Source organism: Gymnoscopelus braueri (assembly GCF_963280865.1).
Source record: "Gymnoscopelus braueri genome assembly, chromosome: 14".
Lineage (NCBI taxonomy): Eukaryota > Metazoa > Chordata > Actinopteri > Myctophiformes > Myctophidae > Gymnoscopelus > Gymnoscopelus braueri.
The window spans coordinates 50,948,146-50,969,207 of record NC_137619.1 but is presented as its reverse complement, the minus strand read 5'-3'; the positions used below and the strand labels follow the sequence as shown (position 1 = coordinate 50,969,207).

General features: G+C 42.7%; 1 protein-coding gene across 4 annotated transcripts in view; it reads left to right on the top strand.

Moving 5' to 3' along the window:
- Positions 1-426: 426 nt before the first annotated feature.
- The window catches only part of zswim8 (zinc finger, SWIM-type containing 8), a 117,464-nt gene continuing 96,828 nt past the window's right edge, over positions 427-21,062 (top strand). The window contains exons 1-4 of one of the 4 annotated variants that reach the window (XM_080450434.1): positions 427-1,018; positions 2,704-2,957; positions 16,767-16,920; positions 18,084-18,178. In XM_080450434.1, the coding sequence (XP_080306560.1) occupies positions 2,780-2,957; positions 16,767-16,920; positions 18,084-18,178 (427 nt within the window). In that variant the 5' untranslated portion in view covers positions 427-1,018; positions 2,704-2,779. Of the gene's footprint in view, positions 1,019-1,456; positions 1,602-2,703; positions 2,958-16,766; positions 16,921-18,083; positions 18,179-21,062 lie in introns of those variants that run through there. The other 3 variants (XM_080450433.1, XM_080450431.1, XM_080450432.1) reach the window with 3 other exon arrangements.

Genomic DNA, 21,062 nt, shown 5'->3' with positions numbered 1-21,062 from the left:
TTTTGTTTTATTGTATCCTCCTGATGTCATTTTATAATGCGTTTCCATTGCTTGATGTTTTGGTGTAAAGCTCATTTAAAATGAAATGAAATGTGTTTTTTTACTAATACTAAACCTATAGCCTTGCCATGCCCAGTTACCCTGGCTTTCATTTTATAGTATACACTTAATAAGGTCCCTTCTGTCACCATGTCACTGTCACCAAGCTGCCATCAGATGCCGGCTGACGGCAGGCGGAAGTAGTAATCAGCTGACAGTCAGAGGAGGAGGAGGAGGAGGAGGAGGCGACATCATCATCATCCTCAAGCCCCAGTGAGGAAGAGGAGGAGAGGGAGAGCCATCTTCACCCAACAGGAGCCGGTAGTACACTCTGTCTGGTGGCAGGGAGGAGAGAGGAGGAAGGAGGTGGTGTGTGTGGGGGACCGTGGGGGAGAAGAAGAAGAAGGGAGGACCCTGATGAAGACATAGGAGACCCTAAAAAAAAAAGAGCATTTTATTTGATTTTTTTTTTAAAGGACCACCGGTGTCATCAGAGAGGAAGGGAAGGGGGTCTTCTTCAGACACACACACACACACACACACACAGAGGAAAACCCAGCGGGGGGGCTTTTTGCGAAGAGGAGGAGGAGGAGGAAGAAAAAAAGGGCTTCTTTGAAACATACAAAGAAAAAGGAAAAATAAAGACATGTGAAGTGGGGATTTACAAAGCAGAACAGAAACATCCTTTTCTTTTTGAGGGAACTTTGGGACCACCTCAGAAGACTTCTGCAGGGAAGATATAAACATATAAAGACTTTAAGAAGCCAGGAGGAGAGAGAATGTAGCCTGGCTCCAACAAGAATGTAGCCTGGCTCCCCAAGAAGAAGAAGTTACTTCAATGTAAACAAACAGCTATCAGCACCTACAGCACAGTTAGCCTGCTGGGGCTAACAGCTAGCCTAGCCTAGCTAGCTAGCACCTCCTCGGCTCCACAGACGAGAGGAGGAGGAGGAGGAGGAGGTGGCAGGAGAAGGAGGAGGTGAAGATAAAATGAGAACCTTACCAGAGCATTCTAGGCTGGTTGTCACCGTCCCCCGACAGCTGTCACTATCGGCATGTTTGATTTCTGGTGTCACCGCCGGCCCGGGCTGTTTAGCTTGTTAGCTTAGCGTTGGCTTCAGTTAGCATCTTCTTACCCTTGCCTTTGCTTCTCCCTTCACAGCCAGCCAGCAGCAGCTTAGCGGTGCTAGCATGTTAGCATGCTAATGCTAAAAGTTAGCATCTTCTTCCTTCCTTTTTTAGCAACTCCTTCACAGCCAGCAGGCAGCGGCTTAACAGTGTTAGCATGCTAACAGTTAGCATCTTCTTCCTTCCGTTTTAGCTTCTCCTTCACAGCCAGCCAGCCAGCTTAACGGTGCTAGCACGCTAGCATGCTAACATGCTAAGCTTAAGCCACTGAAAACCTAGCAAAGGAAGGAAGGGACCGACTTGACTTGAGAGCCGAACAAAGGGAGATAATATTAATTAAAAGAGAAGTCGTCTGTGTGAATGTGAACTTTATGATGACCTCCGTTGGGGGGAAAAGGATGCATAACTTGACTCTTGACAGATCGAGGTCATTGGTAATAAACTAGTCGTTTTTTTATTTATTATAAAGAAATACATGTCCCAACTGTGTGGAGATCTGGTGCTTATAGCGGTGTTTTGACCAGCTGATTTGAACCGACAACAAGAAAGGGGAAAACAATCTTATATGTTCATATATAAATCCATTTAACGGAATGATTACTTCTATAAGGCAGCAGTCAGTAAGGAAGTATAACGTGGTGTGGTTGACAGACTGTGTGAATCGTTTAAGTTTCCCGTTTTCTTTGCATTCATTTAGAAACTCGTCGGACATTTGTTGACACTCGTCCCCTGACTTTAGTTAGTCGGGGTGGGGGTCGTTTTCTGGTCGGTCGCCCGTCCACCCAGATCGGTCCTAAAAACTTAAACCAGTAGAGGGTCTGAACTAGACCAGTACTGGGGTCCACACACACACACAGTTAAACTTCTTTTAGTTCAGAAATGGTCTCGTAAATGTGATCCTTTAGTTTGGCCAGGGTTCAGGCAGTAATGGATTCAGTTTCAGATAAGTATATATCGCCCTAAATGGCAAGGCTCTTGGTTGCGAAAGATAAGAAGCAAAGTTAGCCCCCCCACTCTGAAACTCTTTAAAAAGTTTTGCTTCTTTAAAGCCTAACTATACCGGGGTGTCATTTATTATAACCGTGTTTTCCGCCTAGGAGGAACCAGAATAAAGTACAACTAAAAAGCGACACTTTTTCTTTTTGCTGCAAAAGTTAACATTGCTTTCCTTTTTTTTTTGGATCAAACTGGATACAATTGAATTTATTCTGTAGCTAGTGGAGTTTAAAAGTGTCTACATTTTTTTTTGCTACAAAAGTTAACATTGCTCTCCTTTTTTTGTTGTTGGATCAAACAGGATAGAATGTATTTCTTCTGTAGTGGAGTTTAAAAGTATCTAGGAGTTTTTTGTTTTGTTTTGGTTGGTTTTTGTGTGTATGTGTGTGTGTGGGGCTGCCCCTCCCCCAGTTAGACCACTTGTATATTCTTGTCAGTTTTTCTTCTGGACTGTCTCAATACTTTGAGGAAAAGAAAGACTGTGTGTTGTGTGGGGCCTCCTTGTTGATCATCAACCCCCCCCCCCCCCTTTTTTTTTAGACTCCACTGTTTAATTAAAAGGGGGAGAAAACAAAAAAATAAGAAAAGAAGGAAGAGTGGAGTGTTGGTGGATGCCATGGAGCTGATGTTCGCAGAGTGGGAGGACGGGGAGAGGTTCTCCTTCGAGGATTCGGACCGGTTCGAGGAGGACTCCCTGTGCAGCTTCATCTCGGAGGCGGAGAGCCTGTGTCAGAACTGGAGGGGCTGGAGGAAGCAGTCTGCCGGACCCAACTCCCCTACTGTCAAGATCAAAGGTAGTCTGACACACACATACTGTACTATACACTGGAACAAAACACTCAGTGCTTACTGTATGCATTTGAACTCTAGACAGTGTACACATGGAACCAAATGGACCCCGGTAAGGGTCCATTTGGTTCCATTTGTACACTGTTTGAGTTACAGACCTGTAAGGGTCCATTTGGTTCCATGTGTACACTGTCTGCGTTACAGACCTGTAAGGGTCCATTTGGTTCCATGTGTACATTGTCTGAGTTACAGACCTGTAAGGGTCCATTTGGTTCCATGTGTACATTCATTGTCTGCGTTACAGACCTGTAAGGGTCCATTTGGTTCCATTTGTACACTGTCTTGAGTTACAGACCTGTAAGGGTCCCTTTGGTTCCATTTGTACACTGTCTGAGTTACAGACCTGTAAGGGTCCATTTAGTTCCATTTGTACACTGTCTGAGATACAGATCTGTAAGCGTCCATTTGGTTCCATTTGTACACTGTCTGAGATACAGATCTGTAAGCGTCCATTTGGTTCCATTTGTACACTGTCGTGAGTTACAGACCTGTAAGGGTCCATTTAGTTCCATTTGTACACTGTCTGAGATACAGATCTGTAAGGGTCCATTTGGTTCCATTTGTACACTGTCTTGAGTTACAGACCTGTAAGGGTCCCTTTGGTTCCATTTGTACACTGTCTGAGTTACAGACCTGTAAGGGTCCATTTAGTTCCATTTGTACACTGTCTGAGATACAGATCTGTAAGGGTCCATTTGATTCCATTTATACACTGTCGTGAGTTACAGACCTCAGACCTGTAAGGTTCCATTTGTACACTGGCTGAGTTACAGACCTGTAAGGGTCCATTTGGTTCAATTTTTTACACTGTCTGAGTTACAGACCTGTAAGGGTTCCATTTGTACACTGTCGTGAGTTACAGACCTGTAAGGGTCCATTTGGTTCCATTTGTACACTGGCTGAGTTACAGACCTGTAAGGGTCCCTTTGGTTCCATTTGTACACTGTCGTGAGTTACAGACCTGTAAGGGTCCATTTGGTTCCATTTGTACACTGGCTGAGTTACAGACCTGTAAGGGTCCATTTGGTTCCATTTGTACACTGTCTGCGTTACAGACCTGTAAGGGTCCCTTTGGTTCCATATGTACACTGTCTGAGTTACAGACCTGTAAGGGTACATTTTAGGAGTTACAGATCTGTAAGGGTCCATTTGGTTCCAATTGGGTACACTCTCAGACTTACAGGCCCATAAGGGCAATATTTGGGTCTATTTGTGCACTCTACTACAAGATCAATGGCACATGCACTTTTATTGATTAATTGATGTTTTATTGACCAAATAAATGTCATGTACATGACTATATATTTGCATATACATGACCATATTATTCGTACATATCTGTCAAAAGGATAAAACACAAAACAGCTTGAGAGCTTACTTCAGTTGTGTATCTTGAGTGCTAATGTGTGTAAACAAAGTGCAATGTGAAACAACATGGGTACTGTAAATAGAACCTGTTACAACTCACACACTGTCAAATCCTCAGTGTTAAAGGCATATTGTGTAACTTTGAAAACAAACAATAAAGCACGCACATCCACTCACTAAAAACTCAGTCAGAATCCAAAAACTATAAAGTCCACTCACTGGATCACTCTCCACAGATTAAAATGTCTACCCAAAACAATATATATATTTTTTAACCGATAATTTCTCTCTATACCAGCAGATATCAGCCACTGGAGTCGTGTGTTTACCTTCAGAAACACATTGTCTCTGTATTTTGACTTTTTGTTTTGGTAGACAGGGATGTTTTTTGGTGACCAAAAACAAACAGTGAAAACAGCCAAATGTCCAGTGGCTGATGACTAGCCTCGCGTGGCCAGACAATATCACACGACACACTGCGTGGATATTAGTCTGGTCCCTATCAACGATAGATTTTTTTCCAAGGGGCGGTTACAAAAAGATCCAAACGGACTCTATTGGTTAGACCTAAACCAATCGGAGCAGTGCTTCCTTGTTCACGAACTAATCAGAGCAGTGCTTCCTTGTACGTCATTGCTCCAAATAAGGTGATAAGCCCGCCCACATTTGGATACTGGGCCCTGGTTGGCTCCACACCACTGCGGAGGGAGAGAAATGGAATCTCTATGGAGGGGGGCCAGACCTAATCTGCCGAGGGCTAAAGTGCGATGCGATTTTGCAAAGGCAGATTCGGCTGGAACCAGGCTAGCTGATGACTGCTGGTATAGAGGGAAATGACGGGTAAAAATGTATATATTGTTTGTCCATTTGGTTCCATTTGTACACTGTCACTCTGAGTCAGGCTGAAATAACATTTGATGATGATTTTCCTGTGTATGATAATGATACAAGACAAATGTAAGAAAAACATTTAAAGAGGGTGTATGTGATATTCCTTTTGTTATAATAAGTGTCTTATGCGCATTCTAAGATTGTGAATTATCTTAGAATGCGCTGTAGGTCTTGGTGCAGTTTTGGAAATAGACTACCTTAGCTCGGTCTGACATTTAAAGGTACTGGAAGTAATATATTCTTGTTAAAATCAGATGATAATCATTACTAGGGTGTTTGTTCAGTACCAGGGGTCTCCCCATCTCTCCAGCTCTTTAGATACAAATTCTATCCAATCAGGAAAGATATCTCATACAGGATAAGTAAGTGAAATTGGAAGTGATAAAACAAAAAAAAAGGAGCTGACAATATTGGAACTGGAACTCTATAAAAGAGCTGATAAATGGGTACTGTCTCCTTAATCCTTATTGGATGAAATTGGCAAGTTAACCCACCTGAAAATGTATTTTCTGTTTATTGAAGTGCTGGAGAGACGCGGAGACCCCTGTTACTGAACAAACATTTATCAATCTATTACTACTACTCTACTATAGCAAATGGTTACTGTCAGACTATAGAGCTTTATCTTTTTACAACAATCTTTAGTTTTAACCCAAAAACATCACTTCTTAATTGAACTGAGAGAGTGTACACATGGAACCTAAATTGACCCATAAGCATACAGGGTGACACTGAAACCAACTTGCATGTAAGCTAAAGCTCGTCAGCCATGAACCTGTTTAATCACGTGAATCCTAGCCTCCCTATTCAGGGGGGCGAGCATTCTGCCAAAATAGCCGATCTACAAGCTCACAATCGGCTATTTTCAGCAAAGAGTGTTTAATTGTGGCTGGTAAGTAGGGCTTGGCTGGGCTTCGTTGTACAATGGTGGCACAGAAATTGTGAAATAGCAGATCTACAAGCTCACAACGCGCCACGAGGACCCGTTGTGAACTTGTAGATCAGCTATTTGATTAGTTTTTGTAAATAATCGTTCATTAATTGTAATCGAGATACTGATTTGAAATCATATTGCTCAGCCCTACTGGTAAGAGTCTTCCGGTTTTTTTTCTAACTACTTTGGCAGGTTTCTGGTTTGGTTCTTAAGTGTTAGTTTGGCTGGTAGAAAGTGTGAAAGTTGCCTGGCATCCAACAACAACTATTCTGGCAGAGAGTCCGGTCGTTTTTATTATGCGACGTATTATGGCAAACTCACAAAATCAACCCTGCTGTCTCTGTCTTCTCTCCCTCTGTCAAAAATATCAATGATATTCACAAAAGTTCGTCAGGAATGAATCATTTATCTCGCCGTGTTGTGTGATGCTCGGAAGGAGTTTCGTTCATTTCATACACACCTTTATTGACCAGTGAATGTCAGACTTATATACTCTATATAATATGACTGGTTAAAGGTGCTATAAGTGATATTTCTTAATAATCGTGACATTGATTTGAAGTCATATCAATCTATCAGCCTTATGTTGTCGTTTTAAACTTAACAGCAACCAGACAGTGCTGTGCGATGTGTAGAGATCATCCAGTGCTGGTGAATGACATTGATTACCTATTATGATTTAAGCCTGATTGTATCGTTTGATTAATATGATTCCCATTGATATACTGGCTTTCCATTAGTCAACGTTTTGAGAGTTTTGTAGTAAACTAGTGTGAGCTCTGCAGGGCATGGCAGTGTCCCATGTGTTTTAGAAAGGAGAACAGGTGGCCATGTGGGATGAGTTCAATTTGAGTTTGATCAGGGTTTTTACCTGAGAGAAACCCAACATGGTTTAACAAGAAACCAAAGGCTAATGGAATCATTTTGAGGAGGAGCCTTAAGCCAGGAAAGGGTCTTTGGTGCAAGGTACTTGGTGAAATTCATTAAAATCCATTTTACGAGGCAAAAAGCTGCACAATTTGTAGCCTTCAACATTTCACACATGTAGTAGTACAGTCAAAGGTTAAGCTAAAAGCAGTGGTTTTCAACCCTTTTCATGTCAAGGACCCCCAAATTGACACTTATTAGCCTACGGACCCCCATTTGAAAAGATATGCCAGGAGATATATAAAAGAAGACTTTTACGGCTCTAGCAGTGATTCTCAACCATTTTAACTTCAAGGACCCCCAGTTTGACATGCATTAGACCACGGACCCCCATTTAATGACATTTCTATCTCTGGGACCCTAATTTATATTGTAAAATCAATGTTATTTTAACTCAGAGAGTGTACAAATGGAACCAAATGGACCCGTTAGGGTCCAGACACGAAACGCATACGGTCCATTTGGTTCCTAAATATCTATCATTTAACTGAGGACCCCCTGGAACCCCCCCAAGGACCACTGGTGGTCCCCGGACCTCTGGTTGAGAACCACTGCTAAAAGGATAACACAAAAATCCCATTGTGGTCCATTGTACTCGATTGATCATTAATACGAACCTGTTAGCCTATGGGAGTACATACATCCTGCTCTGTAGGCCTATGGCAGTCCCTGAAGCCCTGCACTGTAAGCATGTAGGCCTGTGTCAGTAGAGAACCTTGTGGGGGCTGACAGGAGGTAGGCTACCTCAGTTGCTGCCTGGCCCGTGGGCCTCAGGACTGCCTGCCCTGCCTGGGGGATTGTGTTGTTTGTTCACTTACACAACCCACTACATTATCTTGGCCATGGTTTGACGACCATGAGTGGCCATGAGTACTGACGACATATAGGCCAGTGATTCTCAAAAAAGGAAATCATGTCAAGGACCCCCAAATTGATATGTATTTGGCCACGGACCCCCATTTGAAACTATTTGTGCGCAAGAGATGATTTGGCATTTTCTTTAGGTCATTTTAACGAAACAGCGGCTCCACATGTTGCATTTTGAGCCTGTAGAGCTGCTATTTTAAAATAGTGTTTAAACTGTTTCTCGTTTTGCTGGGTCAGGACCCCCTAGAACACCCCCCCCCCCCCCCAAAAGGACCCCGGACTTTAAGAAACGTAGGCAAACCTAAAAGATGCTTTTTTTTAACTGACCACCCCGATGTAACATTTAAACTCCCCAAATGTCATGAAATCAAAGAAACATAGTTTATAACTCAACTTCCAGTACTGCCTTTGCCTTGAAAGTGGTCCTATGTGGACCATCTACACAGTAAAATCCTCAGTGTTCATTTAACTCAGAAGAGGGTGCAAATGGAACAAAAATGGACCGTAAGGTCAGCCATCAACCTCAAACCCACACAAACTGGCAATTATTACTTTTATTTTTTTCTCCTAAGCATTCATAATCCATGGAGAAGCCCAGTTATCAATCAGCACGTTGTTGCTGACTTAGCATGAAAGCCTCGCCAAAACACACTACAGAACCGCCTCATCGCAATTAAATGGAACCTTTTGCGTAAAATAGCCCTGCAGCAAAGGCAGTGTTGTTAAAAATAGAATGCTGTTCAGTGTTACCAGATGAAGATTGATATTGTTGCTCCTGGTCGGTGGGTTGTCTGCTTTTGGTCTTTGGGCTGTTTTCTTTTTTTGTGTGTGTCAGAATCATTTTTTGTGCAAGCAAGCTCCATCATACGTGGGGGCATAGAAAGGGAGAGTGAGAAGAACATAGGAAGAAACAGTTCAACATGATACACATTTATACTCCGAAAAGTAGCAGGTAGATACTGTACATAAGGTGCAAAGAAAGTAGCAGCGCATTGGTACTCCACATAGAAAGGTAGTCTGCAAACAGGAAAAACAGTCTGTTTAGTAGTGTTGATTTTGACACCAAATTTTTATTTAGTTTTAGTCTTAGTCTTTTCAATAAAATTCCATTTAGTTTTAGTCTGTTTTGGACATCTGACATCTGAAATTATTTAGTTTTCGTCTATTCTTAGTCGACTAAATATCATAACATTTTAGTCGACTAAATCTACAGTTGATTTAGTTGACTATAATGTATTTTGGCGGTGCCTTGATGGCGTCGTAATGGTAGATTTTACTTTGCATGCTGAAAATAGCCGATCTACAAGCTCACAACGCGCCGCAGCGCGACGCGTTCTGAGCATGTAGATATGCTATTTTAAGAGCACAACACCCGAGCGCAGCCAAACATAAAATGACTTGACTTTTAGTTCTACTGGATCTCTTCTCCACTAATATCCCTCGGTAACATTTTAGCCTAGTTTTTATTTGTTGACGGAATTGTCAATATATTTAGTCATAGTTTTAGTCATCATAGCTTAGTTTTTTTTCGTCAGTGAAAAAAGGTAGTCGACGAATATTTTTCGTCATAGTTTTAGTCGACGAAATCAACACTGCTGTGAAGTAAACACTGTGTCTGTCTGAGGTAGAATCCATAGGTACGATGATAATCCGCAGGGTAAATCTACATAGGAACAAAATATGTATGTATTGATGTTTGCGTTATTGTCCTAACATGCTTTTAAATGACGACAAGACTGTGCTGATAACATTATTAATATATTTCCCCAGATACCTGGTCTTGTTGTATATTATGTATATATTGTTGATAGTGTGTATTGATATTGTTATTGTTGTTATCTTGTTGCTAGCCGTAGCTTTATCCACTTTTCTTCTGCATCTTGCCCTGTGTTCTAAGCTGCCGTCTATCTCTTAAGACAAAGACGAGGTTTGTGGCGCTTGTCTTCTCGTCCGTTGCCTTTCTTTCATGGCTTTACAAAGGCCACAGAGAGAAGCCACAATCGCCACTAGCACTCAGCATGTGTGAGGGAAGGGAGTAGGTGGTGAGAGAGAGGCCCTAAGGGAGGAAACAGTGAAGGGAACAAGGGAGTGAGTGAGTGAGTGAGCTAATCTACGTTGTCGGGCGGAAACCTTGTATGTCGGAAGATGCTACTTTCCAGGAAAGAAAAAAGAAAAACCCAACGTATTTGGCTGCGGACCCCCATCTCAAAGTATTTTGGTCCAGGGACCCCCCAGAAGCAAAGATTATTTGCTTAAAAATATATATATATATTCAAAGATTTGCACACATTTTCTTGATTTTTCAAAAATAGCAGATCTACAAGCTCGTAGAGTGCCGCGCTACGAGCTTGTAGATCTGCCATTTTTGAATAGCCAAAGTGTAAAATAATGCTTTTTTTTTTTGCTCAAATAAAAAAATGACAGACGCGTTCCATCCAGGTACTTTTCATTGGTTTAATATTTATAAAACCCACAGACACGCATAACCGCTTTTACTTTAACTTAAAAAATAAATGCTAAAATAGCAGATCTACAAGGTCACTCATAACCCGTTGTGTGAGCTTGCAGATCGACTATTTTTGCTGCTTTTTTGTAGCGCTGTATGACGTAAATATGGAGATATGAGGTTTCTGCCTGACAACAACACAGCGAGTGAGTGAGCGAGCGAGTGAGGTTGTACCTTTTCACTGCCCATGCAGGGCAGGCTCTACAATGGAACAGCTGTTTGAGTGTGTGTGTGTGTGTGTGTGTGTGTGTCGTGTCCCCCCTCTGTGCTGCGTCCTGATTGGTGGACGACTAGCAGTTAGTCACCGGGCAACTGCCAGTGACTGGCTGGCAACATGAACTCTGCAGCACCCTGTCTCTACCCACCCCCACCCAATGTCTCTTATCTGTCTCTCTCGCTCTCTCTCTCTCTCTCTCTCTCTCTCTCTCTCTCTCTCTCAATTCAAAGGAGCTTTATTGGCATGAGAAAACATACGTTTACATTGCCGTCTCTCCCCCTCCCTCTTTCTCTTTGAAATCTCAAAAGACTTTGTCTTCTTCTCTCTCTTTCTCTTTCTCTCTCTCTCTATCGCTCTCTTCCTTTCTGTCTTCCTCTCTCTTTCTCTCTCCTCTCTCTCTCTCTTCCTTTCTGTCTTTCTCTCTCCTTTCTCTCGCTCTCTTCCTTTCTGTCTTCCTCTCTCTTTCTGTCTCCTCTCTCGCTCTCTTCCTTTCTGTCTTCCTCTCTTTCTCTCTCCTTTCTCTCGCTCTCTTCCTTTCTGTCTTCCTCTCTCTTTCTGTCTCCTCTCTCGCTCTCTTACTTTCTGTCTTCCTCTCTCTGTCATTGCTCTGTTTCTTCTTTGTGACATATGTTAATCTCTCATGCCAATTAATTCCTCCCCACACACATTTGTGTGTTGTCACTGCTGTCGTATCCTACTGACTCACCTGCCAGTGAGGAGCCCCCACTAGGAGGACGTAGACTAGAGCCTTCGTCCTACTCCTCCAACCCAACACTCCCTGCTGACAGGTGCCGCCCCAGCCCGTAGGAATACATGCAGAGACAAACTCTTCCCCGCCCGGTTTCCCTCCCCCAAACACGGGCCAATTGTGTTCGCACAGACGCCCGACAAAGCCGGATGCACCACGGTGGATTTGAACCCACAACCTCCGTGGTGGTGGTGGGCAGATACTTTACCACTGCGCCACCCGAGCACCTTTAATCTCTCTCTTAACATGAACCGTGATTCCCGCCGTAGTCTGAAGGCCCACCTCACCCCCTAGCACTCACCTCTTCAGACTCCACCTCACCCCCCTAGCACTCACCTCTTCAGACTCCACCTCACCCCCTAGCACTCACCTCTTCAGACTCCACCTCACCCCCTAGCACTCACCTCTTCAGACTCCACCTCACCCCCTAGCACTCACCTCTTTAGACTCCACCTCACCCCCTAGCACTCACCTCTTCAGACTCCACCTCACCCCCTAGCACTCACCTCTTCAGACTCCACCTCACCCCCTAGCACTCACCTCTTCAGACTCCACCTCACCCCTAGCACTCACCTCTTTAGACTCCACCTCACCCCCTAGCACTCACCTCTTCAGACTCCACCTCACCCCCTAGCACTCACCTCTTCAGACTCCACCTCACCCCCTAGCACTCACCTCTTCAGACTCCACCTCACCCCCTAGCACTCACCTCTTCAGACTCCACCTCACCCCCTAGCACTCACCTCTTCAGACTCCACCTCACCCCCTAGCACTCACCTCTTCAGACTCCACCTCACCCCCTAGCACTCACCTCTTCAGACTCCACCTCACCCCCTAGCACTCACCTCTTTTCTTCTGCGTATCTCGAGAACCGTCCAATCAATCACCTTGATATTGGGTGTGAGTATTGATGACGCCACAGCGGCCTTGTGAGCTTGTATATCAGCTATTTTAGCTTTTTGTCTAAATAGCAAAAAAACTATATGATTTTGATATTTTCTTTTTTTCCCACAATTACACCAAGGTAGGCCTGTCCCCGACTAAGGATTTGTATAGTCGAATCTGATTGGCGACTAATTGCCAATAGTTTAGTTTTTTTCATGATTCGACTGAGAGATTGGCAGTGGAATCAGTCTGATTCGACTGCCAATCTCTCAGTCAAATCATGCAAAAAATATGTTATGCAATAGAGGAACATTCCATTTGGGCTGTAGGGGTGCTTAGTGTCTGATTTAACATATACTATTGGTTTCTCCCAATAAATCATGATGTATATCCTATTTTTGGCAAACTATTAGTTAATTAATCTAACAAACTAGGCCAATCTCTCAGTCGAATAATAAAAAAATATATATATATATATATATTTTTAATAATTCGACTAAGAGATTGGCAGTCGACTCAGACACCCCTCGACTAATTAGTCGACTTTTCGAATACTAGAGGTCAGGCCTACACCAAGGCCTAGTACCTACGCCCCCAAACACATTTGAAATTCAACATTTTAAACGTGATTTTCTTTTTCTGTGTATGTGCAGCTGTAACATACATTACCTGGCCAGTGGCCACAAGGACAAGACGTAATAATATGGCCCTTATCCTCCGGAGAATGTAATATAAAAGTAAAACCCCTGTAAGTTAACCCATTAAGACCTGGAACGCATCTCTGTCATTATTTAAAAAAAATAGCAGATATACAAGCTCGTAGCACAGCAATGAGTGCCGCGCTACCAGCTTGTAGATCTGCTATTTTTGAAAAATCGTGAAAATGTGTGCAAATCTTGGAATACATTTTCTTTTAAAGCCAAAATTTTTAACTCAAATCTTTGCTTCTGGGGGGTCCCTGGAACAACATATTTTGAGATGGGGGGTCGGCGGCCAAATACATATCATTTTGGGGGTCCTTGACATGAAAAAGTTTGAGAACCACTGATATAGAAACATACGTTTTTTTCAGAGAACTGTTAGGATTTAGAAGACATTTTGTAGAATCGGCTTCAGGTCTTAATGGGTTAATGTGCTGTGCAGATTATCTGGGCTCTGTCTTGTGCTCTTGTGCTCAGGGCCCTTTTTTCTCCTCTTTGCTGAAAGTAGACGTACGCCTAAAGGTATTTTGACTCGTCGGGGAGGGATTGACGCGCTAGTCATTTGTTTTACCAATGAGAGGCGAGCGGGCAGGTAGGGAGGCCCAAGCAATGTGATAGGAAGAGGGACAAGTGACTGTATAACGCCTGGGGGTTTGAACCCGGCTCTCCCAAGCGAGAGAAGGAGGTGAATGGACGCTAAAGCCAAATGTCTTACCCACTAGCCTAAGAGGGAATAAATACCCTCTTGCCCCCAGGGGAGATATTAGGCCTTCAGGTCTTCAGGCAGCATGGGCTCTGAGGACAAGTATTTCCACTTAACCCGTTAAGGCCTGAGGTTCCGATTCTACCAAAATGTCTTCTAAATCCTTACAGTTTTTTAAAAAAACCTATGTTGCCATGTCAGTGGTCAAACTTTTACATGCCAAGGACCCCCAAAATGTTATGTATTTGGCCACGGACCCCCATCTCAAAATATTTAGTTCCAGCGACCCCCAGAAGCAAAGATTTGAGTTACAAATGTTCGCTTTGAAAAAACATATATTCAACGATTTGCACACATTTTCTAGATTTTTCAAAAATAGCAGATCTACAAGCTCGTAGCGCGGCACTCGGTGCCGCGCTATGAGCTTGTTTATCTGCTATTTTTGAATAGCCAAAGTGTAAAATAATGCTTTTTAGCTCAAATCTAAAAATGACACGGAAGCGTTCCAGGTCTTAATGGGTTAATTAGTTTTTTTCTGTGTATAAAGCGTGCACTATAGCCTGACCGAGTTCCTTAGCATCACACAGCAGAATGTGTGCGCTCGTGCGTGCGTGCGTGCATATGGCTTTACCAGGGTTCACTCAGTCATACGGCTGATGATGACCGCTTCAAGTTCCTCCATATACGGTCGAAGACTTTCCTCCATATATATGGTGGACATATGGCAGCAGAAGTAGTGGGCCAGGGAACAGGGCTGTAAAGTGAGAACAGTCACGTTTTTTTTTCTTTCACTCAGAGAGATGGTCCACTGTGCTCTGTAATGAGCTCAGTCATATACCAGTATTGATTTCGTCGACTAAAACTATGACAAAAAAATTTTCGTCGACAAAAACTAAATAAAAATTAAATCAAAGCTAAGCTATGATGACTACCGGTATATATATTGACAATTTCGTGAGGGACTAGTGGAGAAGAGATCCAGTAGAACTAAAAGACAAGCATGTTTGGTTGCACTCGGGTGCTGCACTCTGAAAATAGCAGATCTACAAGCTCACAACGCGTTGCGCTGCGACGCGTTGTGCTTGAGCTTGTAGATCGGCTATTTTCAGCACGCAACCAAGTGTAAAATCAGCCATTACGACGCCATCAAGGCACCGCCAAAATACATTTTAGTCGACTAAATCATCTGTAGATTTATTCGACTAAAATCTGATGATATTTAGTTGACTAAAACTAGACCAACAGTAAAACATTTCAGATGACTAAAATATGACTAAACCAAATGGAATTTTATTCAAAAAGACTACAACTAGAACTAAATAAAAATTTGCTGTCAAAATCAACACTATCATATACTGTAGCTTTCTCTGCACTTTTCACTTTTACCGTTTGCAAGTTTGCAAACCGCTCTATAGTCTAGTTGCCCTATGATCTCATGCACATTTCCCCGCTCGCATTTTAACTTTGACCCTGTTACCAATTCACTGTTCGCGGCCTCCTGCCACCATCTTTAACCCCACAGGTCGTGTCTCTGTAGTTCTGAACATTGATCGCTATGCAATCGAGTTAATGTTGGCCTTGCGGTTATTATATAATCGTATAATATAATGACACATTGAATTTGTCTCCTTTTCATCCAGTTAGCTGAGGCTTGCATGCTCTCTCAGGCTGCCTTCACCACCTCAGTCTGTCTATGTTGATGATGATTGCAGACTTGCACCAACAGGCATCGTTGAACTCTTGACAGCAGTGTTGATTTTGACAGCAAATTTTGATTTAGTTTTAGTCATATTTTAGTCATCTGAAATTTTTACTGTTAGTCTAGTTTTATTTGACTAAATATCATAAGATTATAGTCGACTAAATCTACGGTTGATTTAGTCGACTGAAATGTATTTTGGCGGTGCCTCGATGGCGCGACGCGTTGTGAGCTCGTAGATCTGCTATTTTCAGAGCGCAACACCCGAGCGCAACTAAACATAAAATGACTTCTACTGGATCTCTTCTCCTCTAGTCCCTCACTAACATTTTAGTCTAGGTTTTATTTGTTGACGAAATTGTCTATATATATTTAGTCTCAGTTTTAGTCATCATAGATTAGTTTTTATTTCATTTTCGTCAGTGAAAAAAGGTAGTCGACGTACATTTTTCGTCATAGTTTTAGTCGACGAAATCAACACTGCTTGACAGTTGTCAGGTCTCTTTGTTTTCACAAATTCACACACAGTTCAGTGTACGTGATGACGAGGAATGTAATCCCTACTCGTCACCCTTTGTTCGATTAGTTTCTAGTTTACCATGCAGACATATCTGTGTCACTTGTTCTCAGGTTTTGTTACTTAGGACTTGTTTTTGTCCAGACCACAAATGTACAGAATGTTGTTTAGATAGCGTGTTGTTTGGACAGATGCTAGGTTCATAGTTTACCTGGTATATCCTATAGTTTCTTCGAGGCCATACATTGTTCTCTCTGCACTCTACTAAGGTGACTAATTACCTTGTTGTTTATTGACTAGAGTTCATGTTTACTCTGCTTACTCCGAACTCACCCTTGTATATCGCTCTGGATTAGCTTCTGCTAAGTGCCTAAATTGGAATTGGACTTTCTCTCTGTCTCTGTCTCTCTGTCTCTCTGTCTCTGTCTCTGTCTGTCTCTCTCTGTCTCTCCGTCTCTGTCTCTGTCTGTCTCTCTGTCTCTGTCTCTCTCTCTGTCTCTCTCTGTCTGTCTCTCTCTGTCTCTGTCTGTCTCTCTCTGTCTCTCTCTGTCTCTCCGTCTCTGTCTTGCTGTCTCTGTCTCTCTCTCTGTCTCTCTCTGTCTCTCTCTGTGTCTGTCTGTCTCTGTCTGTCTGTCTCTCACTCTCTCTACCCCCCCTCTCTCTCTCACACACACACACACACACGCACACGCACACACACACAGAAAAGACCTCAAATTAAAGAAAATAAGTTCTTTTTTTTGCAAAAATAGTATGACTCATCTTTTGTGTCATCTTTTGATTGATTTCAGATGGTCAGGTGATTCCTCTGGTGGAGCTGTCCGCCAAGCAGGTAGCGTTCCACATTCCCTTTGAGGTGGTGGAGAAGGTCTACCCCCCAGTCCCCGAACAGCTGCAGCTACGCATCGCTTACTGGAGCTTTCCCGAGAACGAGGAGGACATCAGGTAAACACACACATTCGCACACACACGCTTAGATTATGTCCCTATCTCACACAAATCAAACAAGTAATCAGAAGCTGTGAAACAGAACCAGAGATGTGTGTACCATAGATACAATCCTATCCAGTGCCAGCGTTCTTAGCGTTTACGGTTTACGCTGATCGTTTTAGAGCTGTAGAAGCCTCCACGAGGACCCGGATGTCAACAAAGGGTGTCTGGGCGATGGTCGAGGGTCCCGTCTAACGACTGGAACAAATAATATTTCTAACGCGATCCGCCATTGCAGAGTGATCGCCCGTCAAAAATGGCTTGTTTTCACCACTGTAAAAAAGTATGGACATATGGACCTTTTTCTCCAAATCCTATCATTGGAGAGGACGGAAGGGACGTTTTTTGGGCCCTTGTCACATCCGTCCATTCCATTTTACAGGGACCTAGGATCATTCCTAAGTTGCGTTAGAGCACCCAATTGAAAAAAACGTGATCTACGTTTATGGCACTCGATGTGTTAACACATTGGGTGCCAGAGGTTTATTAAAATTGTATACGTTCAGTGCCTGCTATTCTTCCATCCACTTACGTTGATACGTTTCGTGCTGTAGAAGCCCCGACGCGGAAGTGCATGTAAACAAAGCGTGCGTGCGAGACGGCGGAGGGTCCCGACTAACGCCTGGAACAATAATATTTCTAACGCGATCCTCCATTGCATAGTGATCGCCGATCGAAAACGGCTCACTTCCACCACGTTAAAAAGAAATGGAGATATTAAGCTTTTAGTCAAGGAGATAACATTGGAAAGGCCGACCGGAAGGATTTTTGACATGGATCCACATCCGGCCTCTCCTTCTCAGAAACTCCTTGGATGATCCCAAAGTTTCGTTAGAGCGCCCCACGTGGGCCCCACGTATAAAAAATAAATTGGGTCAAAAACGGTCCGGACCGTTTTCGGCACTCCTCGTTTGAATTCTCAAAAACGGTCCGGACCGTTTTTGGCACCCGATGTGTTAATAACCTGCTTTTTCATTATTTCTTTTCTTTTCTGTGTGCGATGGTGTTCCTTGCTCCCCACAGACAAACAACAGCTTACTGAGTTAAAACACCCAACAACCTTTCACTCACTTCTCTGTTTATCCCCCCCCCCCCCTCTCCCTCGCTCCTGTCTGTAGGTTGTACTCCTGTCTGGCCAATGGGAGTCCAGATGAGTTCCAACGAGGGGAGCAGCTGTACCGCATCAGAGCTGTCAAAGACCCTCTGCAGATAGGTGGGTTAATTCATCTTTACTATAATTGAAGCCAGGCCCCAGCCAGCCCGTATTTGTGCGGACTACAATCTCATAACACAGCAGTTGTCCAATTGCCTTCAAACTTGCCACAAAAAAAAATCATTCATGGCTCTAGCATGACAAGTTGACAACCATTTACTTTTCCACCTTTACATGTCTCCATTTTTATAAATTTTCTCTAGTAGTAGCCTTTTATTGGTAGTTTTTTTTAAGTGGAGATGGACAGGAAAGAGGGAGAGAGAGACAGGGAGATACACGCAGCAAAGGTCGTCAGGAACGGGACTCGAACCCACGACCCGCTGTCAGGCTATCGGAGCCTAAGTGTCCGGACCGCTAGGCCAGCGGTCCAGGCCATGTGTCTCCACTTCTAATAATCGATAAATGTATAACATGTTCCCCCACATTTAGCCCTGTAGGCAGCACACATGCGCAAACAGGTTTTCATTTAGTGTGTGTGTGTCTTTGCCTGCGTCTCTGTCTCAGTAAAATTCAACTACATTTAGGAGAGCACGCCACATGCGTTTCTATTAGCAAAGCGTATTTGGGGAGAGCCCATTCACTTCACCTATATTCAGGGTTCCAGTATATGTGCAGTCCTGGCCGCTGACTATACTTGATTTGATAGGCAATTCAATGCCAGTGCCAAATCTTATGTCCCAGTCCAGTGCTGAAAGAGAGTCAGCCCCTGACAACACTGCCCACCTTTTTTTATTTTACTATTTATTTTCTATTTTATTTTATATGTACATTTGTTTTACAAATGATGGCCAAATACATACAACATTTTGTATTTCTTAATTACAGTACATTTGAGTATTGGACTCAAAAACATTCGGGCTCTAATCATAATCATAATACATGTCATTTGTGTAGTGCTTTCCCATAGATGAAGGGTACTTGACAGAATAATACAACAACATGCAGAAGTTCAACGTGTGAAAGTGGGAGACAATAAATGAATTGAAATTGAAAAAAAACAATGCAACACAACTTTGTGTGCCAGGTCCTTTTCAACTGATGGTTAAGTCAGTTGCATATATGATACATGCTATAGCACCAGAAGGTGTTAATTGCGTGGATAAATCTTTATTTTTTTATTTTGCATTTATTTTAACATGATCAGATGAGGCAGTTATGCGACCATTAACCTCCTAAAAACTCTATATACCTCATCGACAGGAGTCACCCATGGCTCTATACTTGGGTTACTTGGGTTCCTCAAAACCAAATCACTTTAGCCTAAAATAGCTGATCTACAAGCTCACAGCATGCTGCAACGCGACCCGCTGTGAGCTCGTAGATCAGCTACGTTAGGGTTTCAAGTGGTTAAAATTCATCCCATATTGTAACACATTCTCACGTGCCAAACGGCACACCCAATGGAATATCACTGTATAGTGAATGAATAATAGCTCCCCAATTAAACTCCAGTATGAGCGTCCACTGGTGGCCACAATAACAAACTAATCAAATTTTCATTGAGAGATGATTCATGGCAACCACAAGGGTTTCAAACGGGACTTTATCTGTGTGATGCAGCTGGACAACACGGCTACTTTAGGAACCATTCAGGCGGCTGTAATCCCCCCTACATGCCGCCCTGGTCAATCACTAATCCGCTCCATTTGGGATGGAGAGCAACCAAAAAAAGCTGCAATTAGACGGACAATTCCCAGGAACACTGGACAATCCTACAGCAGTATTCTTACAAAAAGATAAGTAGTAAGTATAAGCCTCGCTGTCTCCCTGTTTCTGTAGCGTGAGGCGGCATTTTGAACAGTGATACAATTGTGAATGTGTACTGTACTTGTACCATTTGTATTCATTTCCCTAACAGTGATGTTGCTAGTTTTTCAATGTAATGGGTCCCGGGACCCAAGGGTGGTCTTTTAGATGGGTCCCAGGGACATTGTATGAGTCCCACAAAAATTCACAGCGTTTAACTTGTGTTTCATCTTATATGGTTATAATATGGTTATATTCATGCAGAACATGTCTCTGAAAGAAATCTACACAATTCCAAATCTGACAACTTTAATATTTGCAAATTGTATGCAAACATAGAACAGTGCAAAGTATATGCAAACATAGAACAGTATATAAAGTAAATTAAATAGCACCAATATAGGCTTGCTATTTTAATATAGCAAAATATAAATATAACTATTATAAACGGCTATATAAATAGTATATTTTTATAGTTTTATTTACATATAATAATTTGCTATATAAAATAGCTAAATAGGCTTGCTATTTTCTGTTGCCCTGCAGCAGGCTTCAGTATCTTTTTTGTTGGCATGTTACACCACTAACAACATTAATCAGAGTTTATTTTTAATTCACGTTTGTTAAATGTGTTACCCATGCAATCAGGTCTGCTCACTGCTCACGTCACGTTTCAACTGCGTGGACGGCCGCGGACGCTAGACGCTAACGGCCCTTGTTGTGTTATACGCAAAAATGTTAACCAAAATAATTCGGTCTGAGCATGCGCAAAATGGCGGCGTCCATGGATTATTATTATTTCTATCATCTTTCTAAGACGATTTCTACGTGGATTTTATTGTTTATAAAGTAGGATGTGGCCATGCAAAATGGTTGGATTTGTAAAATATTTGTGGTAAAAAAATATATTTTACCGCGAATATATATATTTTTCTGTTATTGGTGACAACTATAGTGCGTCCCATGGACGCCACGACGGTGGCATGAATGCGTCCTTTCTCAATAATGTGCGTCAGAGACGCAGGACGCAGGCCTATGAGCATCTCTGCCCTAACTGATCAAAATATGTAAAAAAAAGAATTGTCCTTGAGCAAGACACTGAACCTCGGCCTAACTGCTTGCTGATGAGCAAGTTGGT